We start from the raw sequence: 23,177 nt of genomic DNA, 5'->3' as shown, positions 1-23,177 counted from the left end.
ACCAGTCATGGGGGCAATCCTTCTTCTTCAATCAACCCTCTTCCTTCATTCAATCTGACTTCTTCATTCATTCCTTCAATAAGTGTTCCTATTATATCTCCACAAATGAACATGACGCAAGGGGGCAATTCATTCAACCATTCCATTCCTCCTTGTAGTGCTCCTCTTTTCCAACCATCTCCTATGACTAACTATCATAGTGTCCCACCACCTTACTCTCAATCAATACCTTCTTTCAATAACATAATACCTCCATCACAATCTAACACGTCTAATATGAACTCTTCTACTGAAGTGACCATTAACAATCTTGCACAAACTGTCTCTTCTTTACAGCAACAAATTGCCTCTATGAATCAATCTAAGTTTAGTGTGCCCACATTTGATGTTGCGAGCCCACTTTCTCTTGACATTGTTTGAGCTATCCCTCCTAAACATGTTGAAATCCCGCATTTGGAGCTTTATAATGGTAAAGGTGATCCTCTAACACATGTTAAGACTTTTCAAACAATATGTACCGATTTTGCTTATGACCAAAGGTTGCTTGCAAAATGGTTTACTAGGACATTAAGAGATAAAGCCCTACAATGGTATTGCTCGTTGCCTTCTTATTCTATTACTTCTTTCGAACAACTTGCAAATGCTTTTATTCAACAATTTCAAAACAATATAAGTCCTAAAGTTACTTTGTTTGATTTAATGCATTGTAAACAAGGTGTTAAAGAAAAAGTGACTGATTTCATTGGTAGATATAAGCATTTGTGTGCTCAAATTTCTTTTCCAGTGCCTGACAATGATATTCAAAGAATCTTTATTTCTAATTTACAAAAATATATTAGAGAAAAACTTCTATTTTCTGAGTTTACTTCTTTCCAACAGTTGTGTGCAACTCTTCACAATTATCAACTGATTGTGAGTCAAATGGAACAAGAAAATCCTATGGCTCTAAGTGATAAGGGTGATAGTAGTCAACAACCATTTGGAAAGTTTAAACCGAACAGAGAGTCTGTTAAAGTCAATGAAAACATCATCAACAACAATGTGAATGCAGCATCAGGTGTGCCTCCTATTTCTAAGTTTTTCAAGAAAGAGAGAAAGTTTACTCCTTTAAATGAATCATTGCATAGTATTATGAATAAGTTATTGGAACAAAATGTGCTTACTTTCCCTCCTATAAAGCAAATAGATCCTGCAAAGATTAATTCACCCTATTTTGATAACAAATCTTTTTGTCAATTTCATCCTCAACCTGGGCATGATACAGAAAAATGTTTTGCTTTGAAGGGTAAAATTCAAGATTTGATTGATAATAATACTATCTCTATTTCTAGTATGAATGATAAAGGCAACACATCTGTAGCTCCTCCTAACCAAAATCTTAAGATTTTTACTGATCCATTACCTTCTCATACCTCTAATGTGATTGAGACTAATGATTCCTCTTTCTCATCTGATGGTCTTGTGTCTATGACTCCGAATGTGAATAACTTTGTAGAGCAGCAAGAAAACCCTAAAAAACTTTCCATCACATTTGATTCTAGTGAAACTATCAGGGCACCTGATGGTCCTTTATATATAGTTGCAAAAGTCAAGAATACACCTTGCCGTGGAGTGCTTATTGATCCTGCTTGCATGGTTAATGTTATTACTGAAGAATTTCTCTTTACTTTACAATTGAATCAAGTGATCTATGACAAAACAGATGTGATTGTGAAATTATTTGATGCATTTTCTTCTCCTACAATTGGTTCTATTACATTACCTATTGAGGTCCATAACAAATATCTTGATGTGAACTTTTCTATTATTCCTTCATTCGAACAATTTCATGTGAAGCTAGGCTATCCTTGGTTATCTTCCATGAAAGCTATTGCTTCTCCTATTCATAAATGTTTGAAATTTCCCCATAATGGTGAAGTTGTTACTGTCAATCATAGTCTCTTTAAACCAGTTGAGAGAACTTCTAGCATTCCTATTGATTATTTTTGGCCTAAACAATTCCAATCTCTTCCACCGTGAAGTGATCATCTTTTCAAATCTTATCAAAAGTGGAAAACAGATATGATCCTATCTCTAAGTGAACCTAGAACACCCAAACTTGATATTCCTATCGTTCTTGAGAAGGAAGTTCTTCCTTTGAAAGATAAAACTAATGTCTTTCCTCAAGAAGATTCCCAGCCCATTCCTATGGATGTGACTATGTCTATGTCTGATAAACTTTCTAAAAGTAGGCCTATACCTCCTCGTCATGATGGACTTGGTCTCCTTCCTAAACCAAATATTCTTCCTTTATATGGAGCAGTTCCTCCTCCTTCCTTTTATAAAGAGAAGAGACCTTCCTCTTCTCCTATTATCCAACCTAAGAGACCACAACCTAAACACCCAAGTGATAAGGATGAGAACATTCCTCCTCTTCAATATTCTCCACTTCCTACTAAGACTAGACAAAATCGTTCTGCATGTGAATGCCGATGAAAGCGTCATCTTAGAGCTCAGGCAACTGCTTCTCAAACTTTGCAATCCCCAAAAACACCTTCAACAAGCATTATTCCATTGTCTCCAAAATATCCTAAACATAAGATGCATGATGGTTTTGATCCTGTGCGAGTTAAAGATCCTATTTTTATAAATCTTGATGATGATATAGATGAAAATGTTATTCATGATGAAAATGTTACTCCTCTTCATGTTGATAGTGAATATGAATATGTTGATGTTGATAACCATTTATCTAACGAATTTTCTAAAGCACTTATCCTAGCTCCTAGACAAGAACAACGTGGCTTGGAACATGAACATAGCCCTTGTTTGGATCTTGTGATAGCTCCATCTGCTGTGTTGAATGTTCCTCCTCTAGCGTGTTTCCTGCCTTCCCGAAGTATTGATCAGCAAGATCGGGGGGTGGATGACGTGCTAGACTAGTTCATTAGCATAGCAGATTCTCTCCTCCTCTCTTTTGTTACTTCTTCTATATGTTATTCTCATTCTTCTATTTGTTGTCCTTAGTGTTGTCTACTTGAGGATGATGCAAAGCATTGAGATCTCTTTTGGTCTCTCTCATGTTGACTCAAAAGACACATGTGTTCCCTTCTTCTAGGTGACCTTCCTTGATTGGGGAATGAAGAACAATTATGCATACATACATATGATATACATGAATTATCATACAGCATACTGACCCTGAGGAAAGTGAAGTCACCTCATGCTTTGTGTTTTGTGTCTATTATCCTTGGGTTTATCTCACACTTGGGGGCTAAATCTTTGTGATAACGTGCTCCTTTCCCTTTTCATTTCTTATGTGTATCACTACCTTAAAGCAATCACCCCCGTTGAGGCATGTGCGATTGCTTTAACGTAGGGGGGCATACACCCCGTCTATCCCTTCAGGATACTTGAAAATTTCTTGGCGAACTTAGCTTTGCCTTGAAAATTTTTGGTATTTCTCTTGCATGACTCATAGTGAGGGAACCTTACTACTGATAGTCATGGTTCTCCCTCATGATCTTCCCTTTTTCTTTGTCAATCGAAGTCGTAAGATCCTTAGTCCACTGGGGGCTTGGTGTGTCTTGCCTCCTTGACGTGGTGAAAGTATTTCAATGTTGTTTCCCTGTACTTTACCGGAAGTATGGGCATACGCTTATACTCCCGCTAAAGTGGGGGCTAAATGTAACGTCCTCAAATTGCGACACTTGCAATTTTGATTGCATTTGGGTCTTCATGATGGCGACGCAACACTGAACCTGAATGGAGACCCTAAAACTCATTCATGACACTGAAAACTGCATTTTTCAGCACACTGGCATGATCCCTCCTTGCACCCTGTTGTCCTGGAGGTGGGACCATGGCGCCCAGCGCCCTGGTCCCTGGCCCTATTTTGTGCCCGATCTCTTTTGGGCCTCGGGTCTTTATGTTTGGAATTTGGGAAATAATGTTTCCTGGTCCGCCTAAGGTCAGAAAAATCAGTCTATCAGCCCTAATTGACAAGTATATAAACTACATTTCCTCTCCCATTTGGGGAGGAAGGACATATGTGTACAAGAGGCGGAAGCACTAGGCAAACATTCTAACATTCAAGCATTCAAGCATTCCTTCAAGCAATTGAGCATTCTAAGTCTCCATTCAAGGCTAAGTGTTGCATTCAAGACAAGGATGCAACCATTGAAGAGGAGATCACATACAACATACAACATACAACAACATTTACACCTTCGCATGTAAGAATACAAACATTCTTACAACAAGGTATCAGTACTTTATTACATTACAATCATTTACATTTACAGCATTCTCATTTCTTGGTTAATTCCAAAACCAGGGTTTGACCTAAGGGCAAACCCCTAATCCCTAACCCCCCAATCATCCTCTCTTTTCTGTGTGTAGGTTGTAGGTACGCGGCTGTAATTGAAGATCTGGAATCCTTGTGTAGAGATGAACAGATCCCCCTTCATTTCGCGGATTTTTCGGAGGACCGTGTGCATGCCGGGCGCCATCGTCCTGTCAACTTTCACTCAAATTTGCAGGACAGTGCCGTCTTGACATTTTACTGCTAATTCCAGGTCCGCAGCTTCATCCTATATTCCTATCTCTGTTTATAAGTGAATCTTTCTCACTTTACATGCATTCCTAGCTCAATCCTTCTATCTACATTCTTTACAAAAGAGGGTAGCCTTGCTGTCTTAACCCTTGAAACTCATTTAAAATCCAATCTTGCATTGTGTGGGATTGGATCTTGTGGGTTTCAACCCCTCTTTTGAATGTAAAGTCTCCCCTAAGTGAAAACCGTCAACCCTAGTGACCTCCTTTCTCTCTCCTTGGAGTGGTGGGGGGAACACTTAGGGTTCGATCATGATTTTCTGCTTTACAACAAGTGATAGATAAAGGAGGTGATAGGAAAAAAAACTGAGACTTTGTATGCAAAATTTGTGAGTATTTAAAGTTTTAAAATTGAAGGACTAAATTTAAATGATTATAATTAATTTTTGGTCTATAACATCATCAAACTACATCATCCATTTGATAGGTCTATGAATTACCTTTCCAACGCCTGTAAAAAATCAAAATTTCGATAAGAAACACAAAAGTTATGGCAATTTTACTAAACTATATTTTTTATGTTGATAAAATCGGATATCCTATTTGAAAAGTATGATATCACATTACTGACATCACAATGGTGACATCACAATAGTGACATCACAAATCAGATATCCGATTTGGTTTGGTATTACCAAACCAAATTCAAATTTCACCCGACCCAAACAAAAAGTTAAAGCAGATTTTGGCATGTTTGGAAAGGTTGAAAGTGCATTTTTTTCTTTATTGCCACTTTTTGGCTCCCCGTGATCTTGCACATACCTTGATCCTACAAGCTGCATTGTTGAGGAGAAAGCCCTTGCTACTAAGATTGAAGAAAAATATGAATGGGTAATTGACAGTGATTGTTCACATCATATGACTGGTGATAAAAGAAAGTTGTGAATATGGAAAGGTATGATGGTGGGTTAGTGAGATTTGGAGATGATAAAGCTTGTGTGATCCGTGCTAGAGGTTCTACTTCTCTTGATGGTAAGAATAATACTAATGATGTCTTATATGTTGAAGGTTTGAAGCATAATCTTTTGAGTGTTGGACAGATGGTTGATAAGAGATATGATTCATAATTCAAGAATGGTAGATGTAAGATTCTAAATGCCTCAAGTATAGAGATTGCATCAGGAACTAAGAATAAATGTAATATCTTTCATTTGAATGCTGGTGATTAAAGTTGCGTGATTGCGCAGAATGATGAAAGTTGGTTGTGGCATAGGAGAATGTATCATGTTCATTTTGATTCTATGATTAAGATCAGTTCTACTCAAGCTGTTAGAGATTTGCCTAAAATTGTGAAGCCTTCTAATTCGATGTGTAAAGAATGTCAAATGGGAAAGAAAACAAGAATTTCATTCAAGAGAAAAATGTATACATCTAATGGATTATTAGATCTTGTGCATACCGACTTATGTGGTTCTACTAGGATAAGAAGCTTGCAGGGAGACATATATTTTATGTTGCTAATTGATGACTATTCTAGAATGATGTGGGTTACTTTTCTAAGAGAGAAATCAAAAGCATTAGAGAAATTTAGAATGAGTAGAGAAAATTTACAAAATGAATGCAATAACTAATTTTAACATAAAGCCTCTCAATCTTATACTAAATTATTATGATTTAATTTTACCCAAGTTCATAATGTTATAGTAGTTAAATGCAAATAAGAGAGAAAATACAAAATATCTACTATGATTATACATAAGGTAAAAGATAATAAAATAAGCAACAAACTAATTTAATAAACTATGTGCCTAATAATCTATAGTGAGAAAAATCTAATCATATTTATTATATTGAATGGAAATAATTTATTAAATCTTTGTTTCAATTTATAAAATTTTGCCCCTCTAAAATTTTAACTTGTTTGATCCATAGACATGAATTCTATTGTTTGAGAATGTGTGTGTGTGTGTGTGACATTTGAAATATATAATAAATGTGATGTGTGCACTATACCAGTAAGGCTTACACCTATTTTTGTCCTAGAAGTACTTGAACACTTCAATTACTAGTGGTTGATATCTTAAAAACAAGCATCAATTGCACATAACATGAAATAGAAACAATACGTTCTTAGAAATTAGGATTTTATAATATGAAAAAATGATAACTATTTTGGGTGGAAAATCAGGAATTAGGGTTTATGATAATAAAACCACTAAATTAACCAAATTAACCCAATACATTGAAAGAGGAGTGAACCCAATAGATCTAGCCACAATCCAAATAAGGAAAGGGCTAAAATTATTATTGCATTCATTGGTTGTTGATTATTATCATCTTTCTTAGTTGAAAATTAGATGATAGTTGTGAAACTAGGGTAAAAGTATGATTAATTGAAGTCAACTGTAAAAAAATGACTACTACATAAATTCCACGAATCCACAAACTAAGATCTAAGCAAAAAAATATGTTTAGAACCTATTCCCATAAGTTTGGACTAATTTTTCAAGACTAGGTTGTGTAGATTCGCCTTGGTCCTTCAAATTTCCCTCTGTCAAAAGCTAAACCTATTCATCACTATCGACTCTACCATAATTCCCAAGTACAAATCCTGCATATATTTCTTGCACATAGAAAGAGAGGGATTTCAAATGTTGGGGATAGGGGTTTGCCTTAGGTCAAACCTCGGTTTTGGAATTAAACTTGAAATTGAAATATAAATTGGAATGGAAATTGCTGCAAAATGCTTTCCTGTTGAGGCTAAGGCCAAATTTGAAATAAAAGTGCTAATAATTGAAATATACTTTGATAAAGTTGTGTTTGATCCTCATCCAAGGAAATTAGGATGTCTTGTAAAATGCCTTCAAAGAAGATTGATCATGGATTCCATCTTGAATGCACAAAATTGACTTTACTTCTACTCCAATGCTTGATGAATGAATGATTGCCTGTTCACTTGAATTTGTTAGAGTGTAATTTCACCTCTTGGAAAAGTTAGGTTTCAAATGAGAGGTAGACCTCCTTATGGAAAATGTGAAGTCTATATTTTAGGCAAGTGGCATAGGAAAACCTTATAATTAGTGAACTTTAGAAGTGTAAGAGAACCATTTGATTTGATACATATAAACTTGTGTGCAACTACATAAATATAACAATAGAAAACAATAATTATTTTATGATTACAATTAGAAGAGATGGTTCTACTTCTTGAAGCACAAGTCTAAATCCTTTGAGAATATTAAGGTATTTAAGGCCCATGTTAAGAAGGAAAGTGGAAAATTTATTCAGGTCCTTAGGTGAGACAGAGGGGGAGAGTATACCTCCGATGAATTTTTAATTTCTTGTAGGAATGAAGCAATAAAAAAGGAGTTGACAATGAGTTGCACTTCATAGTAAAATAGAGTAGTAAAGAGAAAGAATGGGACTATTGTAGATTTTAAACAAAGTATGTTTGAAGCGAGGGGACTCCAAAATGAAAGTCACAATTACGCTATAGAAACACCAATTTATTTGATAAATATATCTCTTACAAAGGTTGTGCATGAAAAAATTTCATAAGAGGCATGGAAAAAGTACAAATAGTATGTGGAATACCTTAGAGTGTTTGGGTGAATGAAATATGGATTTGTGTCAAAACATAATGATAAAGGTTACATTATAAAGGTGAAAAGTGCATCTTTGTAGGCTACAATAAATAATACAAGGCATATAAGTTGTATTCCCCTACTACTAAGTAAATAGTAATAAAAAAGGATGTTGAATTGTATAGAATGATTCATGTGATGACACCATAGATACCTCCTCAGTCATTTCACTATAGGTACCCATTTATGATGAAAAAGGAAATGAAGAGTAGAAAGACACATATTTAATAGGTATGGAGTCCAATTGTTAGCTTCAAAAGATCACCTACAACATTTTCATAGTTCTCTAAACAGCTCTAGGACCCATAGACAATTACAACTCTAAAAAAATTTTAGCTTCAAAGATTCTTACATAGTTAAGTAGCTCTAGTAGTAAGAGTTTAAATACAAGTCTCACCTCCTAAAGATAAAAATAATGAAAATATTAAGAAAGATTTATTAAAATGAAAGGAATGATGATGAATAAGATGCAAATTTAAATTTTTTCATTATCTTCTTATAGTGATCCAATTTATTTTGAGGAATCTATACAAGAAGGAAATAGTGTGAGGTCTTGGATGAGGAAATAGAGGTAATAGAGAGAAATAAAACATAGTTCCACTAACTAATTTTTCTATGGGAAAACAAGTGATTGGAGTGAAATGTGTCTGTAAGACCAAGAGTGATGGTGAAGAAAGAATAGAAAGGCATAAAAAAGGATAGTTTTTAAAGGATACCAAAAAATCAAGGAATAAATTATGATGAAATATATGCTCTAATTATGGATGTGAAATTTTCCTTCCTAAATGGAAGACTAAAAGAAGAAATTTATATATAAATTGAACAAACTCTTGGTTGTGACATTCCAAGATAATAAAATAAAGTTTATATTCTAGAGAAAGTTCTTTATGGACTGAAACAAGAGCCTTGAGCATGGTGTAACATGATTAAATTATATTTTTTGAGAAATGGATTTATCAAAAGTGATGGTGAGTCCAATCACTATATCAAGGTAAGCAATGCTATTATTTTAATTATTATCTTGTACATGTAAATCAATTAGTTTTTATGGAAAATGATGATTTTCTCATTATTGATTTCAAAGAAACCATGATAAGTGAGTTTGGAATGACAAAATTAGGTTTACTAAGATATGGTGTTTTATATACAATAACATATAATTTTGGGCTAGATAGATATAATAATATTAATTTGGTGAGAAGTGTACATGATATGTAGAGCACATTGAGATATGGGTTCTATTTGGATTCAAGATCCATTTATTGGGCATCCAAGAAATAACTGATATTTTCTCCTTCTACAACAAAAACTTAGTATATAGCATCAAATGTAGTAGCATGTCAAGATATTTGACTATTGATGATCCTAGCAGGTGATGCAGAGCTTCCAAACAACACACAAACTAGGGGAGATCTTTCTCTAGACTCACCTACTCAAATAGGTGATTACCCTTCATGAACCTTCAAGATCCCTCATACAGTCAATAGGTGCTCACAAGGCTTCAATACCCCAAAAGTGCACTCATGCTTCTTAACCCTCATCCAACCATTGATACACATTATTTTAGGCTTACTCAACTTGCCCAAGGCCAACTTGAGGCTCTCCAACCCCTAAACCACACCAAACCCTCAAAACTCCACTCACACAAAATCCACTCCTAATAGGTCTCCAAACTATCCATAGGCACAACACACATATCCAAAGGATGTTCATCAAATCAAGGGAAATCTAGATGCTTTTGAAATTACTTCTCCTCAACATGGATAAACCACTACTCTTCACCCTTCCATCCAATTTAAAGGCCAAAAGATAGCTACAGTAACAACGTTGTCTTCTTGTGACAGTCACAAATACTTAGGACAATCATATAAAATAGGGTCCTCTCCTCCCACTAGGACTTTTTAACACCTCAAAGGGTCTCTAAATGTCTCTGTACAACTTTTCCAATTGTTTCTCACTCATCAAATCCACTCTTTGCATCTTATTCATAATATCTCAATCCACTAGTCGTTTAGGACAACCATACCCTCAATTTAGGACAGTCATATTAATAATGGTTAATCTGATCCACCAATGGCCAAAATGCCTTGGAAAGGGTCTGCAATAACCCCTCACACCCCTTACTACCTTCCTCTAACCTTCACAGATCACTTTCACTCTTATATCCACCCAACAACTCCAATCTTGTTGTCATTAGTAGTCTAAGACACAAAATCAGACTTTGTGTCATCCTCAACATGTGTCAAAATTATCATGGGGAATTATAACCATTACAACATGAAACAACACAATAAAATATAACTTTCTATCCATTTTTGGGATTTTGCAAGGATGGAAAGTGAGGTTTTACATTTTATTTGTACTGTTATAAACCCTAGCCTGATTTATGACAAATTTCACCAAAATTATGACAACTTGCTCAAACCAGAATGAAATTAAATGAAACCAATGACAAAATGGAGGGGATTCAAGCCCCTTTCACATCCAATCAATGACCAATTCTGGATATGTTACAAGTTTGGTTTCCATTGCACCAAAAGATCAACCTGTGAATGTCCCATACAACCACTAGATTTATAGAATCCATAGGAGGCAGTTAAGCCATGTCATAAACCCGAGTACTTTGTTGCACAACACAAGGAGACCATGGGCAAAAACCTTGCAAAAATCCCCCCCCCCTTGCAATGTAAGTGAGGGGTTTGAACCTATGACCAAGCTCTGATACCACTTGTTACATGTGTGGTTGCCATTGCACCAAAAGATCGACCTATTAATGCCCGATACAACCACTAGACTTATAGAATCCACAGGAGGCAGTGAAGCCATGTCACAAACTCGAGTGTTGCAATGAAAAAAACAAGGAAACCAAGGTAGTACATCTTGAAACATGAGATAATTATTTCATAGAGAAAAATACAAAATAAGAGACTGTAATGTGTGAAAACTCAGAAAATACAGGGTAAAACTTAAATTTTCATTTATTGTGCTTCATTACATCATCCAACTGACCCCTTGGTCATGGAAATAGAGGTATATATATTTTAGCTTCCCTCCAATGTTCATAACTGACTTTTGAAATTTATCTAACCTTAAACCACCTTTCATACACTTTTTGCATTGACAATTTTTTCAAAGTTGCAAAATTGCAATGCAACTTTTGCATTTTTGCAATTTATGAAGTAAAACTCAACCCACTGACCCTAGATGATTATAAACCATCAATTTTGACCTTAGACACCCAAATACAACCTTATTGCATCAAAATTCACAATTTGACTTGGTTTGACCCTTGATGTCTTTATAGGCTTACATGACCTCAATGGCACAAATTGCGTTACAATGTGTATTCAAAGGATGTAATGGGTCATTAGGACCTTATACAACACAAAAAGAATTCAAATATCCTTATCATGGCCTTATTACATGAATTTCAACAAAAGAACTAAAATGGTCCATAATCACTTCTAGGGAAAACTTGGTGCTCCTACACCAATAGGTTTTAAAGAAGAAAAAGAAGATGATATAACCAAATTTTATTAAAATATCTCATCAATATCTTTGACAAAGAATCCACTCTTCCATAGATGAAGAAAGTGCATAGAGAGAAAGTACCATTTCATGAGAGAGTTGGTAGAATATGAATAAATTAAAGTTTAATATTGTAGGTCTAAGCATTAGCTTGCAATCATTTTTATTAAGCCACTCACAAGAGATAGTTTAGAGAACTTGAGAATTATTTTGGGAATCATGGATATAGTGGAAAAATCTTTAGAGTCTTCATAGTTAGCTCTATAAGTCATGCACAATAGAGATCTAGAAGCTTCATAAGTTGAGCTCTTGTAAGGTTGACGTTTGAAATCTCTAAAAGGTAGTCTCAAAATAGTGAGTTCAGGAAGAGCTTTAAAAGGTGATATTTGAAAAGTGAGATTGGAAGAACTCTAGAATGGTCAATCTATAATAGAGCTCTAGAACAATTTTTTTTTATCTCTATAAGTATAGAATGAGCATGAAAAAGGTTGAAGATTAAGGAGGAAGAACATTTAACTTTGGGGGGCTCTATTTTGATGTCCAGATTTGATTTTTGAATAGTGGTTAAATTTTTGGAGGGGAAATTTATTATGGTAGGTGAATTGAAATGGAAATTAAAAGAAAAGAAAAGATGAGAAGTAAACAGTTAGGGTGCAATACATAAGGATAATTTATTTTAGTAAGAATAGAGAGCACAACAACAAAAAATGTGTGAGTAGAAGATCATTAGTAGTAACTGTGGATGCCAATTACACAACATCTCTAGATATTAAACATATATAGAATCTCTAAAAATGTATCAGTAGATAGTTTGAAGTGGTTTGTATGTAACAGGTTTTGTTGTAAAAGATATTTTGACATAAACATAAAAAATAATTTCTCTACTTTAGAATCTTGTTCTTCTCATTTGGTCTCTATAGTTGTTATTGTTTGGGTTCCATTCACATAGATTGGTGATAAAGTTGCAACCTTTGTTTTTTAGTTTTGGTTATTATCTAATCAACTAGAAAGAAACATGATACCATAAGGGAATTACACAATTAGGTTCAATCTAAGGGGATTTTATTGAGCCACCAAAACTCTAACCTCCTTTGAATATTTCACTCACTATCCCATCCTATATAGTTTTGTAAGGAGGTTAGATCAAAGGGGTTCAATGAAACCCCATTAGATCAAAGGTCACTCATCATGGGGTTCCATATTGTGACACAACTATTGATGAAATTTTATTTAAAAGTCTTCTATTGAAGAACCATTATATGAAACCTTGACACTTTTATTGTAGATTTTCATTTTTCATCTTTTTATTTGACCTACATGTGTGACACATTTTTTTCTTCCACCCAGAAATATAGGGCTAGCTAGAAGAAAGGCTAATTATGTTACCCCAACTATACAAAAAATACACCATTTATAATGTAATATAAATGAATAAGTCATTAGCTAGAACTAAGAACAAAATTAAATTGTCAAATGCAATGAAGGTATGTTTTTTACCATTATAATAATTTTACATACATTAACAAATAGGAACAAGTTGACCTTGACCTTTCTAAATTTGAAGCATTGAACCATCGTATTCTCATTATTAGTGAGGTTACTCTCAAGTAGCTCAATAATGAAGGTATAAAGAAAATTAGAGCTATTGTTTGACATTTTATTCTAGAATTGCTTGGAAAAAAAATCACCCACATAATCATATTCCCTTGTCCATCTCTTCATTTGGCAAAAAGAATTATGTTTTAAGGCACCCCTTGAAAACTCAACTTATTGCAATTCTTTCTTAATGTAGTTTTAAATTGTTTTGGTTCTCATAATCTTTAATTTTTTTCTTATAGAAATCATTTTTATTATATAACCACCACAAAATCTTTATTAAAAAAATCACCATATTACCCTTAAAAAAATTCTCTATATAACAACCAACAAACTCCTTTTAAAAAAATCAAAATTCAATATTCAAGAATCAAAATAAATATAACTTTTATTTGACACATACATACTTTTTTATATATTAAATTAAAATTTAAAAATAATCATTACAATATTTTAAAATTAATACCTGATAAATATATCTTAGAATACTCGAAACTTTTGTTAAAAATGCATTGTAGATGCCGTGCAAGATTGTCTTAACATTAAAATATTTTAACAATAAAAAAAAAATACATCACCACTGTCTAATCCTAAGGACATGCTAAGATATCGAAACACAAGTTTTACTACATTGGTAGCAAAATACTATGTATGCCTAGTCCAGATGCATCGTTAGAAAATGTAAACAGTATGCATTCATTACAATGAAAGCAAAATACCATATCCTTGCTGTCTAACTTCAACACCGCCAGTTAGTGCGCTCCCCCAACACAAATGTTGTAACCTGTCCATCTGATCAAAGGTCTTCCTTTTCCAATTCACTTTGAAAGTGAGAACCAACACCACGGCAAAAAATCCTTCTGCAATTGACCATCCAATACTCAACTCGTACCATGAAAATCCTTCCTTTGCCTCTTCCTTGACTTGAATGGTAGGAGGAGAGTGTTGAATGACGGGGAGAACACTTCCAGCTTTCCACAGGGCATCCCTCGGAAACTCAACTTATTGCCATTCTTTCTTAATCTAGTTTTAAATTGTTTGGTTCTCATAGTCTTTAATTTAGAAATCATTTTTATCATACAACCAACACAAAATCTTTATTAAAAAAATCACTACATTACCCTTTAAATTTTTTTCTATATAACAACTAATATTCAAAAGTCAAATATAAATATAGATTTTATTTGACAAATGCATCCCTTTTTATATATTAAACTAAAATTTAAAAACAATCATTACAATATTTTGTATTAAGTATCATAGAATCACAATGTTCATTTTTGCTCACTAGAAACAACAATTGGAAGACTAAGTGCCAATGAAAGACCAAGAGTCACAACTTAGAATTCTACACAAAGGTGTCCCTCATGGGAGTTGAACTTGGGTCTCCACATTGAGAACTCAATGCTTTAACCAACTAAGTTCAACCCCTTGAACATCATTACAATATTTTAAAATTAATACCTCATAAATATATCTTACAATACTCAAAAATCAAAATAAATATAGATTTTATTTGACAAATACATCTCTTTTTATATATAAAACTAAAATTTAAAAATAATCATTACAATATTTTAAAAATAATATCTCTCATAAATATATCTTAGAATACTCAAAACTTTTGTTAAAAATGAACAAGATAAAATGCATTAATGGTAGATGCCGTGCAAGATTGTCTTAACATTAAAATATTTATAACAATAAAAAAAATACATCCCTAATGTCTAATCCTAAAGACGTGCTAAGATATGGAAACACAAGTTTTACTACTTTGGTAGCAAAATACTATGTATGCCTAGTCCAGATGCACCGTTAAGAAATGTAAATCATCATGCATTCATTACAATGAACGCAAAATACCATATCCTTACTGTCAGTTAGTGCGCTCCCCCAACAGAAATGTTATAGCTCTGTCCATCTGATCAAAGGTCGTCTTTCTCCAATTCACTTTGAAAGTGAGCACCAACACCACGGCAAAAAATCCTGCTGCAACTGACCATCCCATGCTCAGCTCATACCATGAAAATCCTTCCTTTGCCTCTTCCTTGACATCAATTGTAGGAGGAGACAGTGGTGAATGAGGTGGAGAACACTTCCAACTTTCCACAGGGCATCCCCGCAGATTTGGATTTCCCCAAAATGCTGATTTATCAAATGTTATCATATGAGAACCTTGCTGTGGTATCACCCCTGACAGATTGTTGTAAGACATATTTAAATATCCCAAATAATCCAGAGAACCAAGCTGGAATGGAATTTTTCCTGAAAATTTGTTGAGAGAAAGGTCCAGCGATTCCAACTGACTCAGGTTGCCCATGCTACCTGGAATGTCCCCATTGAAACTGTTCCGAGAAAGATTTAGAAACATCAAGCCTTTGAGATTTCCAATTTTCGCTGGAAGATGGCCCCATAATCTGTTGTTTGACAAATCAATGCATGCCATACCTGATAAGACATAAGCGTAATGCCTTTCTGACCCCTTGGTAATTAGATCTAAGCCCTCTATATAGTATCTTCTGTCTTCATTTCCATATACATAATCTACGCAAGTGCCATAATAATTATGATCAGAATCAGGAGTGATACCACGAATATTAGGTGGATGACGACTACGAGCACCACTAGGAGCACCACAAGGACGAACGCGGCGAGCTGAGGGAGCATGACGGTCTTCTCCAACCACGGACATATCTTCATTTACAACGACCATGGCTGCCAAATTTAAGTAGGTATTTGGGATTTCCCCATACAAAAGATTAGAAGAAAGGTCGAGGATAAGAAGCTCCGTTAGTTCGCCGATCTGTGGAGGTAGTTTGCCTTTGAAATTGTTTGATCTCATCATAAGAACTAGTAGACTTGAACAGGTGCCAATCCAAGATGGAATGTTTCCTGTCAAATTGTTTTCTCCGACGTCAATCACCTGCAGATTTGAAAGTTGTGCTAAAGACAGAGGAAGAAGTCCTTGCAGATTGTTCTTTTCAAGATGGAGAGATGCAAGTCCTGCTAAATTTCCAAGCTCCTTAGGAATCTGACCCTCCAATTCATTACTTGCCAGATTGAGCATTACAAGTTCTGAGAGATTGGTCAGGCAGGCAGGGATCTCTCCGTTTAAATGGTTACTCTCCAAACGCAGCACTGTTAGCAATGTCAAATTACCCAAACTATCAGGGATATTGCCTCTTAGCTGATTATTTGACAAATCTAGAATATACAAAGATGTCATGGTCCCTAATGAAGCTGTTATAGGTCCTTCGATCTTGTTGTCTGCAAGTAAAAGCTTCTCCAAACTAAAGTTTTGTTCAGGTATAGGAATATCTAGCAATAATGGGCCATTCAGTTCATTTACAGACAGATCCAACGACTGCAGTTGAAGTGGGATTGAAGAAACAGTGAGAGGACCCTCCAAATGATTGTTTGATAGGTTCAAACTCCGCAATTCCGGTGAAATTCCCATAGCCAAGATGGAATATCTTCCACAAGATTAGCGTCTGATATATCCATATCCTCAAGTTCAAATTGAGTTGAAATCCAACTGGGAATTGGACCTCCAATCTTGCAGCCTCCCAATTTCAAGGTCTTCAGCTGGAAAGGCGGAATCCAAGGCGTCGATTCAATGTTGATATTCAACCCACTATAAGACTAGTCCAATTCTTCCAAGCTTGAACTATGGCGCAAGAGCACTTGATCTGAAACTGTTCCTGTCATGCTGTTGTTGGAGAGCAAAAATGTTTGCATAGAAGATGGTAGCGTGAGCAAGGAAGGAATAGTTCCATTCAATTGGTTGTTACTCAGATCGAGACTGACAAGTGAAGACAATTGAGCAAATGACAAGGGAATGCCTCCACTCATCTGGTTGTCGGAAAGCTTTAAGCTTTTTAGGGACAGGAGATTGCCTAGAGAAGGAATAGTTCCATTCAATTGGTTGTTACTCAGATCGAGACTGACAAGTGAAGACAATTGAGCAAATGACAAGGGAATGTCTCCACTCATCTGGTTTTTGGAAAGATTTAATCTTTTTAGGGACAGGAGATTGCCTAGAGAAGGAGGGATTGGACCACTGAGACTGTTGTCGCTAAGATCTAATTCAGTAAGATTGATGAGTAAACCCAAGCTAGACGGGATGGGACCTTCTAGTTGGTTTCCCCAGGAACTAACGTCCAACTTTCTAACATGTCCACCCAATTCCTTTTCATAGCAGACGACACCTATCCATTCACAACAGTCATCTCCCTCCCAAAGGTATACAATTTCAGGATTGTAAAAGGCAGCCTTAAGGCTGAGAAGCACTCTGGATTCATTGGGGAGACATCCATGGACAGACACATTTAAAACTATAGACAACAAAGCAGAGTAGAGGAAAGAGAGGCAAATGTGCATACACAAACTATTCGTGCAAAACGCCATTGTGACCACCACGCACGACGCAGAGGGCTCGTACTCTGCACTCTCGTGTATTTCTTTTATAGCAAGGATACTCCGTGTAGTTTACGAAACTGCCAGCACAGGCACTCCGTCTACTCATTTTACACGTCTTCCACTGTTTACTTTTGACTGCTTTATCGTCGAATGATAGTCCTCAGTTCTCTTAATCCAAAGTTGCATTGTGTAAAAACAACTTCAATTCAAAGAAAGCGAGCCACACCTATGATGAAAGCACCATCCACAACATAAATAGCGGACCCGCTGGCCCACTACGCCGACAAATCGGCCGGTGATTTCCAGTTTAAAATTCCAGGTGAAGTCCCGGCATTGATTGAAATTCATTGTGAGACTTCTTGGTATATTTGAAACTTTTCAAAACTGAAACCCACGTAGAATGTTATGTACAAGTTTTGAGATACTTGGAGTTCATATGAATTGAGATAAAATGGTTATGTTATTTACTGTATGAAATTATGTAATTCTTATTCATTAAATTTGCACCTGCATACATGAAAAGAGAGAAAATGGTTATGTTGTATAGTGGATTTCATAAGACAAACCCCATCTTTGTGTTTCTACTTCCACTATAAAAATGTTGGATGAAAAGAGAGCTTATCCTAAAAAAGGATAGAGGATGAAAACCTTAAAGAAAATTCTTGAAACGATAAATGATACCTTTGATATGAAACCCTTGTCTTTATGATCTCACACACAATTTGATGTTTCTTGATAGATGTTAATTCATTCCTTCATCATTGAGGAATACATAAAACTTGATCATGATTGCTGAAACTTGAATACTTGAATCTGTGATTTTTGAATTGCGCTCAATTGCCTTTAATATGTTAGATTGAATACTCAATTGGAATTGATATTTGTAAGATTTGAGGTTATAAATGAGTAGAGGAGTTGTATTTATATGCAACTCACACCTTTTTAGATTTAATTTTTTGTTGAGGTCGACATCAGGGAGAACATTCTCGCTACTTACAAATCTAATCATTTGGATTTCAAATTTAGGGCCAAAATGATTGGATAGGGGTGTTGGGCACCCTAGTCCAGGGGGGGAGGAGCATTGGGAACCCAAGTCTGAATATTATAGGCCAAAATAAGGTTTTTGAGTAGGGGATTATACAAAACTTCTAGAAATAATGTTGAAATTGAGAAAAGTCAGACATGAATAAGGTACACGAGGTGTAACCACCAAAGTGAGTGTCAAATTATAGAGGTATACAATTTACTACACTAAATTTATCCCCCACTTTAGTAGGAGTATGATCTTATGTTCATACTCTCAGTAAAGTATAGAATCAAAGATGTACTTTCATTAAGAAATTAAAGAGAGAGAGACATAATTTTGATGTAATACTGCACATGTTTATTTTGAACATGATTTTATAATTGTGATTCAATGTATTAGATCAATTAAATGGAATTATGTTATTTTCATGCAACCGTTACACATTAATTTCTATCATATATTTATACTTCTATACAAATAATGATCAAAACTATGTTTTGTGTCCCATTGTATATTTAAATATGTATTTATATACACATATACAAATAGATGTGTACATACATAAATATGTACACACACATGAATATATATAAATTTATTAAAAATGTTAAAAAATATTATTTTTAATATATTTACATAATATATTATTATATATTACCATTTTTTTGATGCATAAGTTTAAGCATTATCATTTATATAAAAATAATATTACACATATTCACAAAAGAGGTGGATTAATAGTACCAAGTTTTAAATATCATGTTTATATTTGTTTGTAACTATCACATAGTTTTTTAAAGATTAACATTGTGAATTTTTTCATAGATCATAAATAATCTATCAATTTGATGATTGCATACCATTATGCTGATTTTATGGATCATATGATCATGTTGAAGTACCATCAAATTAAAATTTCTACAAGATTATATATCTTGTGATGTAATTAACATATGTAGTACATATCCATATTGACCCTCTCTTGATGATCAAATATATAATCGTAATTATTTGGTTCATCTCCAACCTAGATTTCCCAATCACATTGTTGTTATTCCTTTATGAGAAATGGTTGAAAACCTATAGTAGTCACAATGAACAACTAATTAAAAAACAAAAATTCCTCTTATTATTATTGAGGAAAAAATGATACCATTCAAATTACTCACATGCCTCCTGACTTCTAACCACCTAACCTAACCATCCCTCTAGCCTAACCCATTCCACCTAACCTTGGGTTTAACTAACCCTATCCTATCTTGCACATCCTAACCTCCTATGGTGTGGATATTTTCTTCTTGAGACACATGGCACTTTGGCCACATGTCTCCTCTCTTGGACAATTGCCCTTTTATGAGCAAGGCTCCTTGACACTTGTCACCACAGAGATGACAAGTGCCCCTTCCTCCAACCTCTTCTCCAACCTCCTCCAATTTCACCCTTGATATATTCAAACTCAATCTTGACCATTGGTTCCTGCCACCTCACTCTTGGCCTTGGAAATCCTATAGATATCCCCCATTTTAGAGCACAAAGGATCCCATCTCATTATCAATTTAGGCATTGTTACTATAGGCATATCATTTGAGCACTATTGTTATAGGCAATTGCATTAGCTTAATTTGATAATTTTCTAGTATAATTGTTGAATCATGTAGTTTAATCAATCTCTTTTCTAGCTTAATTGCATCATCATCCTAGCTTAATTAGTCTCTTGGATATATCTAGCATAATCAATCTCATCTTTTCATATCATTATCATTTCATATTCTCCATCTAGGTGTAGTCAAGTCACTAGGATTGCTTATCCAGATCTGAGAGCAAATCCATACTCGCATCTCTTAGGAGTCGATAGGTTGATTTGTCATGGTTCATATTTATTTGCTTATTATTCGCTAACCATGCTTGTAATGATCTATTGAGTGTTTGTGTTGTAACTGGAGGTATCACACTTCATAGGCACAACATCTAGTATTATAATTAAGGTCACACTTAAGGTTAAAGTTAGACTAAAATTTAGATAACGATAAAGCTTAGGGTTACAATCAAGGTTATTATTACAATTATGATTAGTGTTAGAATTACGGTTACACTTAGGATTAGGGTCAACGTTAGTTAGTGTTAGGGCTAACAATAGAGTTACAAGTAAATTTAGAGTCACAATTAAAGTGTTCACTATTTTAAAGACCTAAATTTTTATGATGATTTTAATTAAATAAATTATTAAATAAAATTTCATATTGATTCAAAAATAATATTTTTAATTTATGAGTGGGTCCAATCTCATTTGCATATAATAAAATGAATCTAAGGTTATAATTTATTTTGTATAAATTACTTTAAATAACTAAAGTTATAAATAATTTGACATAAATTGAATTTAAATAATTTAAATTTATAATAATAATAATTAACAATTTTGTTTAAGAGTAATTTTATTATTTATCTCAAATACAGATTTAATAAATCAAGGTTATTATTATTTTTACATAAATTTGATATAAATAATATAAGTTTACAATAACAACAATTGACAATGTCTATGAATAATTTAATGATTTACAATTAAAATAAAGGTTAACATTATACTTATAATTATAATTATAATTATTAGTATTTTCATTATGAAAATACAATTAGAGTTATACTCTGCATTGTGGTTTATATTTTTTATACTCCCTCTAGCTTACGAAAACGAAAACATACAGAATTTCTAGGCACAGACACTTTATCTTCCTAGATGCTTTACTTGAATATTAAAAGTGTTCGACTGTTAGACAATCATCCTTGATTTTATGCGTATTCCACTATTTACTTTTGACTGCTGCATCGTTAAATGATAGTCAGTTTTCTTTATCGTACGAAAAAATCTCACCTTTATTTCTTTTATAGCTCCGTCTAGTTTACGAAAAGTCAAATTCATGGAAGTTGCTATTCACAGAGACGCTTTGCTTACGCATCTTCCAGGATTTACTTTTGACTGCTGCATAGTTGAATGGTAGATCTCACTTCTCAGTTTTCTTTATACGAAGAAAAATTTAAGTTTTAAAGGAAAGATTTTATAGGAAATAATAGAAAGAAAGGGACGCACAGCATCGGAGAAACACAATCCCACCGAAACGTCAACAGTTAAAATCCATCCACTAGAGATTTTGATCGTATCAAAAAATAGCGGACCCACTGCGTTGCTACCCCAACAGGGACCAGGGATCAGTGATGAAACAACCCATCATCAATAGCAAGAGAAATTTCGCGGAAACAAATTGCGAGTCGGTAAACGAACTTTCATGGCGTTTAGCTGCTTGTTATTATAGAAAGCCAATACTTTGTCGGCGATTACTTTCTGACAATATTGAATGCTAGTATGAAAACCCCAAAGAAAACATACAGAAATTTCTAGACACAGACACTTCGACTTCCTAGATGCTTTATTTGAATATTAAAAGTGTCTGACTGTTGAACAATCATTCGTGATTTTACACGTATTCCACTATCTACTTTTGATTGCTGCATCATTAAATGATAGTTCTCAGTTTTCTTTATCCAACGAGAAAATCTCACTTTTATATCTTTTATAGCTCCGTCTAGTTTACGAAAACGAAAATACATGGAAGTTGCTATGCAAAGACACTTTACTTTTGACTGCTGCATAGTTGACTGGTGGTTCTCACTTTCCTTTATATATACGAAGAAAAATATTGAGTTTTAGTTCAAGTTGGAAAGAGTTTTACAGGTCATTAAAACAACTTAATAGAAAGGAAAGAAGGCACAGCATCCGACAAACACAATCCCACCCAAACATCAACAGTTCCAATCCACTAGATGATGAAAGCACCATCCACTACAGATTTTGATCATATCAAAATATAGCAATATATAAAATAAAATTATATTATTTATTTATAAATATTATATTATTTATTTATATTGTATTATATTATATGATAGTATCATATAAATAATATAATTTTTTTTTGTTTCGTTCCTTTTCCCAAATGCAAAAATAAAATAAAATTATATTTTGAAATTCAGATAAATAAAATAATTCTTAAAATAAATTCGATGAAAAAGGAAGTAAACAATGTGAATTAAATTAAATACTAAAATAATTCTAAATTAAAATAAAATAACTCATACATAATAAATTAATTATAGCAAATAAAATAACTTTTCTAGTTAAATAAGATAATTCTTGACCAAATAGAGTAACTATATATATATATATATATATATATATATATATATATATATATATATATATATATATATATATATATATAATATTAGTGTAATAAATATTTATATTATTATAAAAAATTTAAAAAAACTTAATTAAAATACTATAATAATATCAACATAGTAATAAAAATGACTATTAATATTAATATTTGGTTAAATTATTGGATATAAATTTATGATTGTTTAAATAA

At 33.7% G+C, this 23,177-nt stretch overlaps 2 protein-coding genes across 2 annotated transcripts; both read right to left on the bottom strand.

Annotated features, from left to right (window-relative positions):
- Nucleotides 1-15,177: 15,177 nt before the first annotated feature.
- LOC131875754 (receptor-like protein 43) lies at nucleotides 15,178-16,758 on the bottom strand. The gene has a single exon (XM_059220405.1). The coding sequence runs from the start codon at nucleotides 16,756-16,758 to the stop codon at nucleotides 15,178-15,180; it is 1,581 nt and encodes a 526-aa protein (XP_059076388.1).
- A 185-nt stretch (nucleotides 16,759-16,943) lies between these two features.
- LOC131875753 (receptor-like protein 35) lies at nucleotides 16,944-17,708 on the bottom strand. Its single transcript, XM_059220404.1, has one exon. It carries the CDS (start codon nucleotides 17,706-17,708, stop codon nucleotides 16,944-16,946), a length of 765 nt encoding a protein of 254 aa, XP_059076387.1.
- Nucleotides 17,709-23,177: the final 5,469 nt, after the last annotated feature.

This window comes from Cryptomeria japonica, chromosome 5 (assembly GCF_030272615.1).
Source record: "Cryptomeria japonica chromosome 5, Sugi_1.0, whole genome shotgun sequence".
NCBI classification, from domain to species: domain Eukaryota; kingdom Viridiplantae; phylum Streptophyta; class Pinopsida; order Cupressales; family Cupressaceae; genus Cryptomeria; species Cryptomeria japonica.
The sequence above is the reverse complement of the archived record's forward strand: the minus strand, read 5'-3'. Positions and strand labels throughout refer to the sequence as shown.

Bases quoted from the DNA above. Each gene is read 5' to 3' on its own strand.
- LOC131875754 (XM_059220405.1), bottom strand. From the start codon at position 16,758: ATGGGAATTTCACCGGAATTGCGGAGTTTGAACCTATCAAACAATCAT.
- LOC131875753 (XM_059220404.1), bottom strand. From the start codon at position 17,708: ATGGCGTTTTGCACGAATAGTTTGTGTATGCACATTTGCCTCTCTTTC.